This window comes from Diaphorina citri, unplaced genomic scaffold (genome assembly GCF_000475195.1).
Source record: "Diaphorina citri unplaced genomic scaffold, Diaci psyllid genome assembly version 1.1 scaffold1488, whole genome shotgun sequence".
Classification (NCBI taxonomy): Eukaryota; Metazoa; Arthropoda; class Insecta; order Hemiptera; family Psyllidae; genus Diaphorina; species Diaphorina citri.
In genome coordinates this window covers 52,359-64,449 of record NW_007378914.1, presented here as the reverse complement: position 1 = coordinate 64,449, position 12,091 = coordinate 52,359, and the positions used below count along the sequence as shown (strand labels likewise).

The following is a 12,091-nucleotide window of genomic DNA, read 5'->3' as shown; positions in this document are numbered from 1 at the left end:
CCTATCACGTGTATAAAGAAAATCGAATTAAAGGTTCCACAAGCTCTCGTTTGTTGAAATTCTAGGTGAAAGCTTCTATGTTGACAACTGCTTAACAAGCCTGCACAGTTCTGAACAGGCAAAGGACTTCATAGAGATCGCTTCGTCAATTATGAAGGAAAGAATGTTCACCTTGAGAGGGTGGGAGTGCATGATGGGACTGGTGAAGAACCTATTACGAAGAATACTTGGACGTACATCAGTGGATTATGAAGAGTTGAGTACGATATTGAGTGAGTGTGAAGCGGTAATAAACTCACGCCCATTGACATACGTGTCCGACAATTCGTCTGACTTATCATGTATTAGCCCAAGTATGTTTCTTCATGATTTGGAAGAAGTAGGTATTCCCGAATTTGACGTTATCAAGTCTACTCATCTGAGTAAGAAGCTCAAGCACAGCCAAGAATTAAAAAGACAACTTTGTAAACGATTTCGTTTAGAATATCTTGGACAACTCCAATTATTTGCGAATAATAAGAAGAAATATGAGTTGAGACTTGGAGAAATAGTGCTAGTTGGAGACGATAATAATAAAAGAATCAACTGGCCATTGGGACTCATTATACAATTGATACAGGGTGGTGATGGCCACATACGAGTTGTTAAGGTGCGAACCAGCACTGGTGTTTTGACAAGACCTGTACAACGGATTTATCCGCTAGAGTTTCAGTGTAGCTCAGACGATTTGACTCCTTTGTTAGAAGAGAGTAATACAAGTGTAACTCCAGAAATTGACACAACACTTGTACCTATTATTGATTCAGTCCCAGACTTACCTGATGTTATGTCTCCACCTAGGCATTCAATAATGACTCCACCTATGTCACCTAGAGTGACAAGAGTATCTGATAGACGTAGTGATTTAGAGAATGTATTATTACCTCAGAATCACATTACAAGACATGGACGTAATGTGAGGAAACCAACTAAACTTGACCTGTAAATACCTAATACTTAGATAGAAAGAGCAAACGATTTTGATAATTAAGTTTGGTTGTATTTTCCATTCACTGCAATTGTTTATTCTTTATTGACTGTATTGCTGAGCTAACGTTTATTTTTCAGATACTCATTTTGTTTTACCTGTACGATACGTAGGTACTGATTCTTAGCCTTTTTTAGGATCGATAGTTAACCTTTTGTGATTATTTTGATTTGATTTGTCGTCCTAAAATTGATTAACATTGTTATTTTAGCTTATAAGTATCTACTATTGAAAATATGTTTGATTTTGATTTGTTTTAGTGAGGATCTGTATTGTATTCCCTTTTTCTCACTGATTGAAAAATTGTTTCCTTTGATCATTGAAAAAATAGGAGTATATCTATGTCCCTACATGATATTTTCCTTAATGAAATGTCTGTATGACAGGATCAAACCTCTACAGTTTACTTTCCTCGAATGTGTTCCTAACCATTTTTGATGTTAGCCACGGCTAGAGAGGCATCTGAGCTGATCCAGCCATGTGTGATGATCTTCAGGTCCACATCATAGTTCCATATCTTCCTCAACTCGTCAGCAAAATTCACATCCGTGATGTTGATGAGAAACTCCGACTCTTTGTTATCCCTGCAAAATTGAGAAGGCATTTGTCACTGGCAGCTTTCATCAATAGATTGCTATTGATCAGAGAGCCCCTAGGAGACACTTTGTGGGGGGGGACGACGACGACGACGACGACGACGACGAAAAAGTGTATCAACCACTTAATTTCATAGTTCCATATCTTCCTCAACTCGTCAGCAAAATTCACATCCGTGATGTTGATGAGAAACTCCGACTCTTTGTTACCCCTGCAAAATTGAGAAGGCATTTGTCACTGGCAGCTCTCATCAATAGACTGCTATTGATCAGAGGGCCCCTAGGGGACACTTTGTAGGGGGGGGGGACGACGACGACGACGACGACGAAAAAGTGTATCCACCACTTAATGAAAATAAACCGAAAAACATTGAAACAAAGCTCTCTTTACGTGTTGGTATAATACTGTTTCATCAAATCCAAATACTTTTTGTTTTAAATCACCTATAAACTTTTGCGTCTCATTGTACCGCAGCTTTCCCTATAGTTTTGTTGCTCTATGGTGAAAATTTAACCAGTACGTAATACGTACATTAGGTATTCACACTATTCATCAATTTCCATCTTTGAAGCAAAGATAGTGCTTGGCACATTGCATACATAAACAATTATGTACCAGGCATTCATACAAATTGAACCACAGTGATCCATTATTCTATATGAGGTTCAATTTGTATGAATGCCTGGTAATTGTTTGATGTATGCAATGTGCCAGACACTACCCCTATCTTTGCTCAGAGATGGAAAATACAGACTACAGAGTAACAATTAAGATACCACTTTAGTTTGAGTCTAAAAGTTTTCCAAGTTTGTCTTCTGATGTTTGAGGAAAACGTCAATGTACACCTGCCTCCCTTACATACCTATTAGAATATTTGAACTTTAGATCTTGCATTTCCACTTCAATGCCGACCGTTTCTTTCACTTCTTCAACCAAAGCTTTCGTCTGCTTCAACAATACCACTAGGATGACGGCTAAGAAAAGGGTGCGATTATTTCCCTCCATTTGTTTCCTCGTAAAACCAAAGATTTAATCGATTCGATTGACGTTGAAGGCAAACTAGGTAATACCAAATTATGTGACAATTTTCGAGTTTCCCGCAAAATTTTCAGCGGTCAAAAAAAGGTAAGATCGAATTTTAGAACTAGGTACTACTCAGAAGATGGACCACTGCCCCGCGCGGATGTACGATGTACGTCTTTCTGTTGTAAACTGTTCTGGACACATAATGGCCCTCGAATTCCGAAGTAGATTGATGTGTGTTTATACATGAGGTAAGTGGAAAAAGGTAAGATCGAATTTTAGAACTAGTCAGAAGTTGGACCACTGCCCCGCGCGGATGTACGTCTTTCTGTTGTAAACTGTTCTGGACACATAATGGCCCTCGAATTCCGAAGTAGATTGATGTGTGTTTATACATGAGGTATTTATCTTGAACTGTCATGTTCATGGGTTAGAAACAGTCACGAATTTCAGAGTATGGGTGTATGGGGAACAAGGAAATGTCCAACCATAATACCAAGGTACTTTTTAGGCTCCTCAAAAGTTTTAGCTTGGCCTGAATTTCATATAAAAAATCATAATAAAACCGCTGAACGAATGGAGATAAAATGATGAATGTCCTTAAAAGCTTTACTATATGGCTGACTCCTCTAATTCGGCCGAATAGAGGTAACGGGGAGGGGTAGCTTGTAGCTTCCTTTGTTTTAATTCCTAATATTCTCTCGTCTTTAGTAATAATCTGAGAAAAGTTAACTTCCTTATGAAATGGAGAATGAGACTGAACGAATGGAGATAAAATGATGAATGCCCTTAAAAGCTTTACAATATGGCTGACTCCTCTAATTCGGCCGAATAGAGGGAACGGGGAGGGGTAGCTTCCTTTGTTTTAATTCCTAATATTCTCTCGTCTTTAGTAATAATCTGAGAAAAGTTAACTTCCTTATGAAATGGAGAATGAAGGCCGACGATGAAAACTTTTTCTCAACACATCAGAAAAAAAGTGATTAAATACTGTTTCTCTTCTTTAGTTATTTCCTTTTTTCAAACTTTTTAGTACTTTGAATGGAGCATCTAATGTTTCATATTTTTCTTCACCTCTTGTTTGCTAAAGTGAAAAAATCCTTAGCTCGAAAGCTCTAGAGTCCAGAGGATCTCAGATTAAGAAGCCTACCAAAGTGATTATTACCTTAATGAAATTTATAAGCTTAAAAAAGTTCGCAACTTTCGTATCCAACTTTCTTTACTAGGTAATATGTAGGTTCTTTTTCTTATAAGTAGGGACAACACATCAGAAAAAAAGTGATTAAATACTGTTTCTCTTCTTTAGTTATTTCCTTTTTTCAAACTTTTTAATACTTTGAATGGAGCATCTAATGTTTCATATTTTTCTTCACCTCTTGTTTGCTGAAGTGAAAAAATCCTTAGCTCGAAAGCTCTAGAGTCCAGAGGATCTCAGATTAAGAAGCCTGCCAAAGTGATTATTACCTTAATAAAATTTATAAGCTTAAAAAAGTTCGCAACTTTCGTATCCAACTTTCTTTACTAGGTAATATGTAGGTTCTTTTTCTTATAAGTAGGGATAAATCATATTTTTTGATGATAGTGTTCACACATTAGTTGCCATGTCTTTCTTTTTTGCCTAATAACCTTGCACTTTCATTAAGTAGGGATGATAATAAACCTCCTAAAATGGGTTCACCGATGGAAGACCAAAGCTTCAAGGTTAAAACCCCTCTCAAACAATCAATCATTAAGGAGCGCCGTAGGTGTCCGCCCCGCTTAGTCAAAACAACTTGACAGCACAACTACAAACATACTAACATACTTACTACCTAACGCTACACCCAGCACGTAGCAAACATTTTCAATCTCACACCACTGCCCAATGGCGACAAGGGTACATCATGTTGTCAGTGATTAGCATAAAGCCCAATTCATCCGCCCCGCTAAGTCAAAACAACTTGACAGTACAACTACAAACATACTTACTACCTAACGCTACACCCAACACGTAGCAAACATTTTCAATCTCACACCACTGCCCAATGGCGACAAGGGTACATCATGTTGTCAGTGATTAGCATAAAGCCCAATTCATAATTACTCACATTAGTGTTCTACAGCTACAATTTGTTTTGAAGGCAAACAGATAAATAAATACCTACGCTTCATTTATATGTCACTGTCCCAAAGAGAACACCTTTCTAAGTAGGTAGCTACGTAGGTACTGTTTAAAACAATTTTTACATAGGTCAGTTAACTGACCATCATTGTAATTACCTTATTACTATAGCTGCCCCCAGTAGCGTCAATATCTAAAACATGGTATATGTCACTGTCCCAAAGAGAACACCTTTCTAAGTAGGTACTGTAGGTAGCTACGTAGGTACTATTTAAATCAATTTTTACATAGGTCAGTTAACTGACCATCATTGTAATTACCTTATTACTATAGCTGCCCCCAGTAGCGTCAATATCTAAAACATGGTACACCTGGGTACTTACCACGAACTTACACATTTCTACTAAATAATTATACCTATTGATACCTATGCTACGCCCACCTACGTACCTACACTACCTACCCTATTCCGTTAGTAACTAGATAAAGTGCTCGTTTCATTTTACATACGCATAACTCGCGAGTATAGGTACCTACACGTAAGTACTCACGACGAGATAAAATTTTACATTTATTAGGATATTAGGTATGTACCTACTATGTACCTACCTACAAGCTACAAGTGACCGTTAGTATTGATATTTTCCAAGATACCAAAAAATCTATGAAGAAACTATAATCTACTAAGGTTCCAAAACCCACACGTCCATAAATAGGTACCTACCTAATACTTACTTACATAATTATGACATAAATCATTGTGACCGTTCTTACTTATCAAAATAGGTACTTACTTACCTATCAAAGGAGAAATCTTCAACCTACCAGAGCCTTAGGAAAACATACAAAACAGGGGTCATTAAATTTCTACTTACCAGAAGAAATCTTCAATCTACAAGGACAATAGCAAAAATAATTACTTACATATTTATCTAGAGGTGAAACCCCCAACCCACCAGAGGATTTGCATAACAAATTACAGCCAACAAATATACTTACCTAAAGGAGAAATCCTCAACCTACCAGAGCCTTAGGCCAGCCAGCTAGCCACTCACTATCAGGCAGACCTGACAGGTACACCTGATCAGGTCCGCCTGTCAGGTCTACTTCATAGTGTGTGTGCTCAATGCTCATCAGGTATCAGGTAGATCAGACAGGCAGACTGCCTCGATATTCTCGATAGCATAGATTCACTTTGTTGATCGACCGCGGTCTTTCATTACATAGGTATGAATTAATAATTACCTCTTAGGTATGTACTACGTAGGTACCTATTATCTATTATTATTATTTCAATTTGTAACTGTAGGTCAATACCCGACAAGCCGTTATCAGTTAATCAGTAATCAGGATTTGAATTTTGAATTTGTACATTTTCGCGCTAATTTCATTTCAACCGTTCCTCAGTTTCCAAGTTCATTGATTGATCTAACTTTTCATGATTCTCAATAGAGCGCGTTACTTGTATCATTTCATGTAATCAGTGGTGGATAATGGATTAGGTACTTATCTGGCGAAACCTGGAGAATTATGTATTACATTTTATTACTTACTGCTTTTGGATACACTTGTTTCGTGAGCGAAAACGAGGAGCTACCTATTTTATCTAGGGTCGAGCGATAGTAGACCTTTTTTTTTTTTCAAAACATGATATTTTTTATCAGCTGATTTGTATGAAAGTATGAATAACAACTCATAGAGTGCAGCACTATTGGAGTAGTATTAAATTAACCCATTGTAGTAAACGTTGCAAGAGCAGGAGTAATTCGTCAACCAGATTAATGTTGGGGAACCAGGGTCGTATTTAGGGGGGGGGGGGGGAGGGCCCCCTCGAGCTCTATTCTTCTCCTTGATTGTACGTCAAACCGCGAAAATTTGGGGTCGAGTGGCCCGCTACCCCCCCCCCTTATCCTATTAATAGGTTAGGAAAGTAATGTATTTTTCTTTGACTATGGCCCAGACTCCGAAAATTTGAGCATCCTTCATTATACTGTTTGGATACTCGGCCCTCCCCCTCGGCAAAATCCTGGATACAGCCCTGTCAGAAACCTTTTGTCACCTTTTTTCCCTTTAAAGGACCCTCTTTATGTTCCATACTAGGTTCATAAGTAGTTATACCTAAGCAATATTCTTTGTTTGTATATTTACTGCATTTGGTTGCCCCTAAACCTATATTATGGAGAGTAAGAAAGTAAATTTTGGCCCTCTTTCAATTTTTCAAACAGCTGTAGTGGGATAAAGTGGTCCCCGGTTTGGCCATCAAGACTTTGAGTTTCTGTGTTTAGTCTGGTCGTGACAGGTCGGAAAGAACAGGTTGCGCTTGAATTTTCGACCTTTTTACAGTTATTTTTTCGAAGTTTTGACTTCAGATTTGGATTTTTCCAACTACTTTTTACGTAGGAATTGACCCATTTCCATTTATTAATAATTTTTACTTATTTGCAACTGCTCCATTTTGCGCCTTATGAGGTAAGTTTTTGTACGCTAGCTCTCGGTCTATAGTGAACAAAAAGGGTTAATAAAAAAATATGGCAGTGGAGCATAACATTCGGGAGTAATACATGGGGACCTATTCTAGCACTAGCTTCAGTAGAAAATAATGATGCGGCGAGTAGAGTAAGCTTTCATTTTCCTCTCTGCAATTCCTTCCATCTGTCCTTCCATCATATTAGAATGGAGGAACTTGGAAAATGAAACGTGTACCGTGTAAAAGATTTTTGTTTTTGTTTTATTTTTATTTATTTTTTTCTGTGTGTTCTTCCGAGTAGTGTTATTTTTTAACATATATTAGGTAATTTAATTAACAGTTTCGTGTTCTTTCTCTTGTTTTAAAGGAATTTAATTCTATTTTTTAAGTAATAGTTCGAAAAAATTCATACGGTTACTGTGCGCGCTTTAATGGATTACAAAATGTTTTTAAAATGTTTACTGGAAGTGTGTAAATGTAAACTTGTAATTGATACATTTTAGCTGCCAAAGGAAATCATCCGTCTTCGTTAAAATTTACTAATGGATTTTAGATATAAATTCTTCCAATAACAGGTTGGTGTAGTTTAAGTTTTCTCAATAATGTATTATTAATTACAGTTGGCGTTTTACAAATTCCAATAGTCTGCTGAAAGGCTGAAACATCTTCCAGTTCATAGTCTTCATAGGTACCTACCTATGTTCTTGTTAATCAGATCGGTTGTAAATTGTAATTAGAGCACAGAATACGGTCTTGCTACTTGGCACTCAGACACACCCCAACATGGAGGAGAGAAATACGGGAATGTTATTTTTATAAAAAAAATTCATGAAAACTAGAGAGGAATAATTATAACGGAATTACTTATTTAGAAACGAAAAACCCACTATAAATGGTCAGGTGTGGATGTGCTCTAGACTGAGGAGGGAAAGAGGAAAAGGGAGGAGGTAAAACAATAGAGAATTACATAATCTCTCCGCTGTATGTATCCCATTGTACGGGTATGTCTAAATAAACAGTTTATTAATAAGTGAAACACTGAATTATAGTGGGATATTTCGAATAAGTACCCATCTCATATCGTTATAAGCTTATAAGTTGCAATAGGTATGTTTAGCTATAGCTACATAGCTACTTGCAATGTCGTCTAGTAGCTAGCTATTCAACATACTTAATTAAGTACTTACTTATACCTATTTCTGTACTTAAATGAAGTAAAGGTTAACTGATCTCATAGGGCTGAGTGGACCTCGAGTTGAACTTCCAGGGAGGTTTGACTCCCTAGTGGCATGTCTGTTTATAATAAAGTGTAATATGGTACCTAGTGACGGGTTTCTCCTTGTGTCCTTCCTACACTACAAAGTCTTCATCACAATGACTAAGGTTTTATCAGCGATTTTGAAAAGGAAAGTTGACGCACCGCTGGAATCGACTATGTTGATTGTCTGTCTACATGACGTGTATTCATGTTCAGAGCCTCAATCAAAGTTTATTGAGTAGATCATTAATTAATAATTAGTGAGCCTCATATTGTTCCCTAATTAATTGCGTATTTATTTTTCGTTTAAGTCTTAACCGGTTCTAGTCTTAGTGGGTCAAAGAGTCAAATTGCTCCAAGCAGGATTAAATATCTCGGTAATTTTGTACGTTGTACTTCATTGAACTGATAATAACCGATGAGGGAGTTAATGTCCAAGACTTTTTTTTACCGCCCAGATATTTGTTTTACAACATAGTGTCTTTGGTTCGCTGCTTTAATTCAAAATTTCCGACTTTACCAGCTTAGAATACTAGGTTGGGTACCTACCTAAAAAAATGTGAACCAACTTACTACAAGTTACAGACCCAATTTAAGTCCAAAGACTTTTCTCAACCGGCTTTTGAATCCAAAATATACAACAAAAGCTAATTAATTGCAGGTTGAATCTGGACCTAAATCATATTCCCACATTATCCTTATTTTTTTCGTAGTTTCTCCCCTTGGCTTGATTTCCTCCATTTATCGCTCCAGTAGGGGTTTCAAGCCCTGTTGGCATGCAAGGGTTGATCTCGTCTCGTATTCCAGAAGACTTGCTGTGCTATTAGGCTTTCACTTTTATTGGTTGCTGCCAGAGTAGCATTATGTCTCTATTTCCTAACCATCAACCATATTGTACACAGTAGCAGTCTTTTGTTTATGTAAACTTCAATAAATATTAAGACTTCTATACCTCAGTTGTCAGCAAAGCAAAGGAAGATTCCCACGTCACAGCAACCTAAATGATATCCTAAAGAGGACCTTGGCATTGGTGGACATTATCGAATAAATAACAATTTTTATCTCTCTCTCGTTGTATAATATTTGAACCAGAATAAGCTTGCCTAGTAGTTTTGCATTGTGTCTGCTCGGCAGAGAATAGTATAAGAGATTAGAGGTGTGTTTATTGCATCTGGGAGCCCTAGGATTTCAACCACCCATAATGTACAATACCGAGCCCCTATGTTGTCCCCCTGGAGTGTGCCATGATGTTGCATAACACACTGGTCTCATTTTTCAGACAAGCTGAATAGTTTTCATAGTGCATCATGCCAGATAGCATTTACATATTTATTGGCTTCAACAATCTCTGGGGATTCACAAACCACGAGTCTTTGTAATATCACTTGAGTTTTGCTTAGAGGCTCTCTTCTTAATAAATTGCTTACGATGTAATAAGTCTGGCTCCTGATCACGTATCAATGTGAAGTTGAAGTACTCATTACTACTGTTGGAAATTGATCAGCGTAGTGACTAAGTACTTAATATACTGGATGTAGTCTTGATTTGGATTTAGTATTCTCAATTCATCAGTCGGTGACAGGTTGATAATAAATTCAATACATGATGCGATGGACTGTCAGAACTTTTTATGAAGGAGATGGCTGGTTGAGGAAAACTAGTCGGAAAAAGGTAAAGAGGAAGGGAGACCAATCCTTAAGCAAATTCTGTAGGATATATTCTACAACCTACACCTAATAGGCACAAAAAGGTCCACAATCTAACCCTTCTCAGAAAGAAAACTGATTTCAGGCCGAAGCAAACTAGGAACTAAGAATGTTTAGATATAGGACCTCATATCTAACACAACTGGACTGATTCAGGCAGATGGGAAAAACATTGGTCACAATAGATATCAAAAGGTCGCCGTGATAATTGCATACCTCTCTTAAGAGAAGGAGCTACCAGACAAATACATAATAACAATTTCTAGGATATTGCTGCTGTCATATATTCGTCTGAAGTGTTGACTGTTAGTGCCATATATATTGTTTGTTCAATGTTATTGAAGTGACGCTGGAATGTTCTTCTAATAGAAATCCCCATCACGTCCAGGTGTTTAAAAGTAGGTTCATTAATGCATTGAGAGGTTAGGACACGAAGCCTACCAACGATATAGCTTCCACGGATATGTTCAGACTTCCTATTGATAAGAATCGAAATATATGCTGCTATGTATCTTTGGAGGTAGGTATTCTTCGGATGGTTATGGCTGGGCGAAATACCATTTACAATTATTTATAAGTATGTATATCACTTGGACTTTCTGGTCCGTAATCTTTTTGGGGGAAAAATACAACATCTTAGATATCTTGCATGGTTATCCTGGAGATTTCTTCTTCGGATGGTTGTGGCTGGGCGAAATACCATTTACAATTATTTATAAGTATATCACTTGGACTTTCTGGTCCGTAATCTTTTTGGGGGAAAAATACAACATCTTAGATATCTTGCATGGTTATCCTGGAGATTTCGTAATTTTGATTAGCAACTTAGCACTAGGTACTGGGGACCTTTCTGTAGCTTTGTTACCCACTTTCGGGTTGGCAAATATTAACAACCTTTTTATGTTGAGATGAGATGAATTAAACACCGACATTGAATTGGTACAAAAATGATTTTTTTTTTCCTCCCAAGGAAAAAGTGGCTTGTCATGTACTCAACACAGCACACAGCTTGTATCCAATGAAAACTGCCAGTGGAAAACAAGACAGTACAAACATTAGATTAGTATGGTTCCAGATTCCAGACTTCCTCCCAAGGAAAAAGTGGCTTGTCATGTACTCAACTCAGCACACAGCTTGTATCCAATGAAAACTGCCAGTGGAAAACAAGACAGTACAAACATTAGATTAGTATGGTTCCAGATTCCAGACTTAATGAAAACAAAGGCATGAAATTCTGGTAAACACTGACGGGGCTGGATCATTTGTTTGCCTATTTGTTCTTTTCTTGACACTTCTCAGCAAATTTTAATTGCAAATAATGTGAATCGTTCCCAAGAAGAACGGCCTATGTGATTTTTGCTACTTTTCAGGAGAGACATTTTAATACAGTGATAGTCTTGGGAATCCAGTCATTTTGTTTACGCACGAAACTAATAAAGGTCCAAGAAGTAGGTCAGATACATACATACTTTATGAAGGCTGATATACTCTGATATAGACGGTGTTTTACAACGGTCAAACCGAGTTTGGACTGTCAACAAAAAATGAAAGTCCAGCCATTTTGTTTACGCACGAAACTAATAAAGGTCCAAGAAGTAGGTCAGATACGTACATACTTTATGAAGGCTGATATACTCTGATATAGACGGTGTTTTACAACGGTCAAACCGAGTTTGGACTGTCAACAAAAAATGAAATAAATAATGTGGCCTGACTGAATATGTCCCGGGTACAAGACACGTATGATTGATAGGACAATGTGTAGCGGGGACAGTGCGAATGTGCTCAAATATGGACATTGGTCCAAGTGTTTCTAATTCTTCCGGCAGCGTCGCGAGGTCTTTTTCAGCAAAAGTATGTCATCACAAATAATGTGGCCTGACTGAATATGTCCCGGGTACAAGACACGTAT

The 12,091-nt window shown here is 37.4% G+C and overlaps 2 protein-coding genes across 2 annotated transcripts in view; one reads left to right on the top strand and one right to left on the bottom strand.

The window, feature by feature from the left end:
• The window catches only part of LOC103516094, an 11,677-nt gene extending 10,354 nt beyond the window's left edge, over nt 1-1,323 (top strand). Inside the window, exon 2 of the mRNA XM_017446914.2 lies at nt 66-1,323. Coding sequence (XP_017302403.1) covers nt 152-985 — 834 coding nt within the window. The 5' untranslated portion in view covers nt 66-151 and the 3' untranslated portion in view covers nt 986-1,323. The remainder of the gene's footprint in view (nt 1-65) is intronic.
• A 128-nt stretch (nt 1,324-1,451) lies between these two features.
• Nucleotides 1,452-2,790, bottom strand: LOC103516100. The gene is made up of 2 exons (XM_008481053.2): nt 2,487-2,790; nt 1,452-1,611 (listed from the first exon to the last, which is right to left on the bottom strand). The coding sequence occupies exons 1-2, from the start codon at nt 2,627-2,629 to the stop codon at nt 1,452-1,454; spliced, it is 303 nt and encodes a 100-aa protein (XP_008479275.1). The 5' UTR covers nt 2,630-2,790.
• Between the last annotated feature and the right edge of the window lie 9,301 nt (nt 2,791-12,091).

Excerpts from the sequence above, each read along its gene's own strand:
- LOC103516100 (XM_008481053.2), bottom strand. The coding sequence starts at position 2,629 with ATGGAGGGAAATAATCGCACCCTTTTCTTAGCCGTCATCCTAGTGGTA. Across the intron at positions 1,612-2,486 it reads AAGTTCAAATATTCTAATAG|GGATAACAAAGAGTCGGAGT; the intron begins GTATGTAAGGGA and ends TCAATTTTGCAG.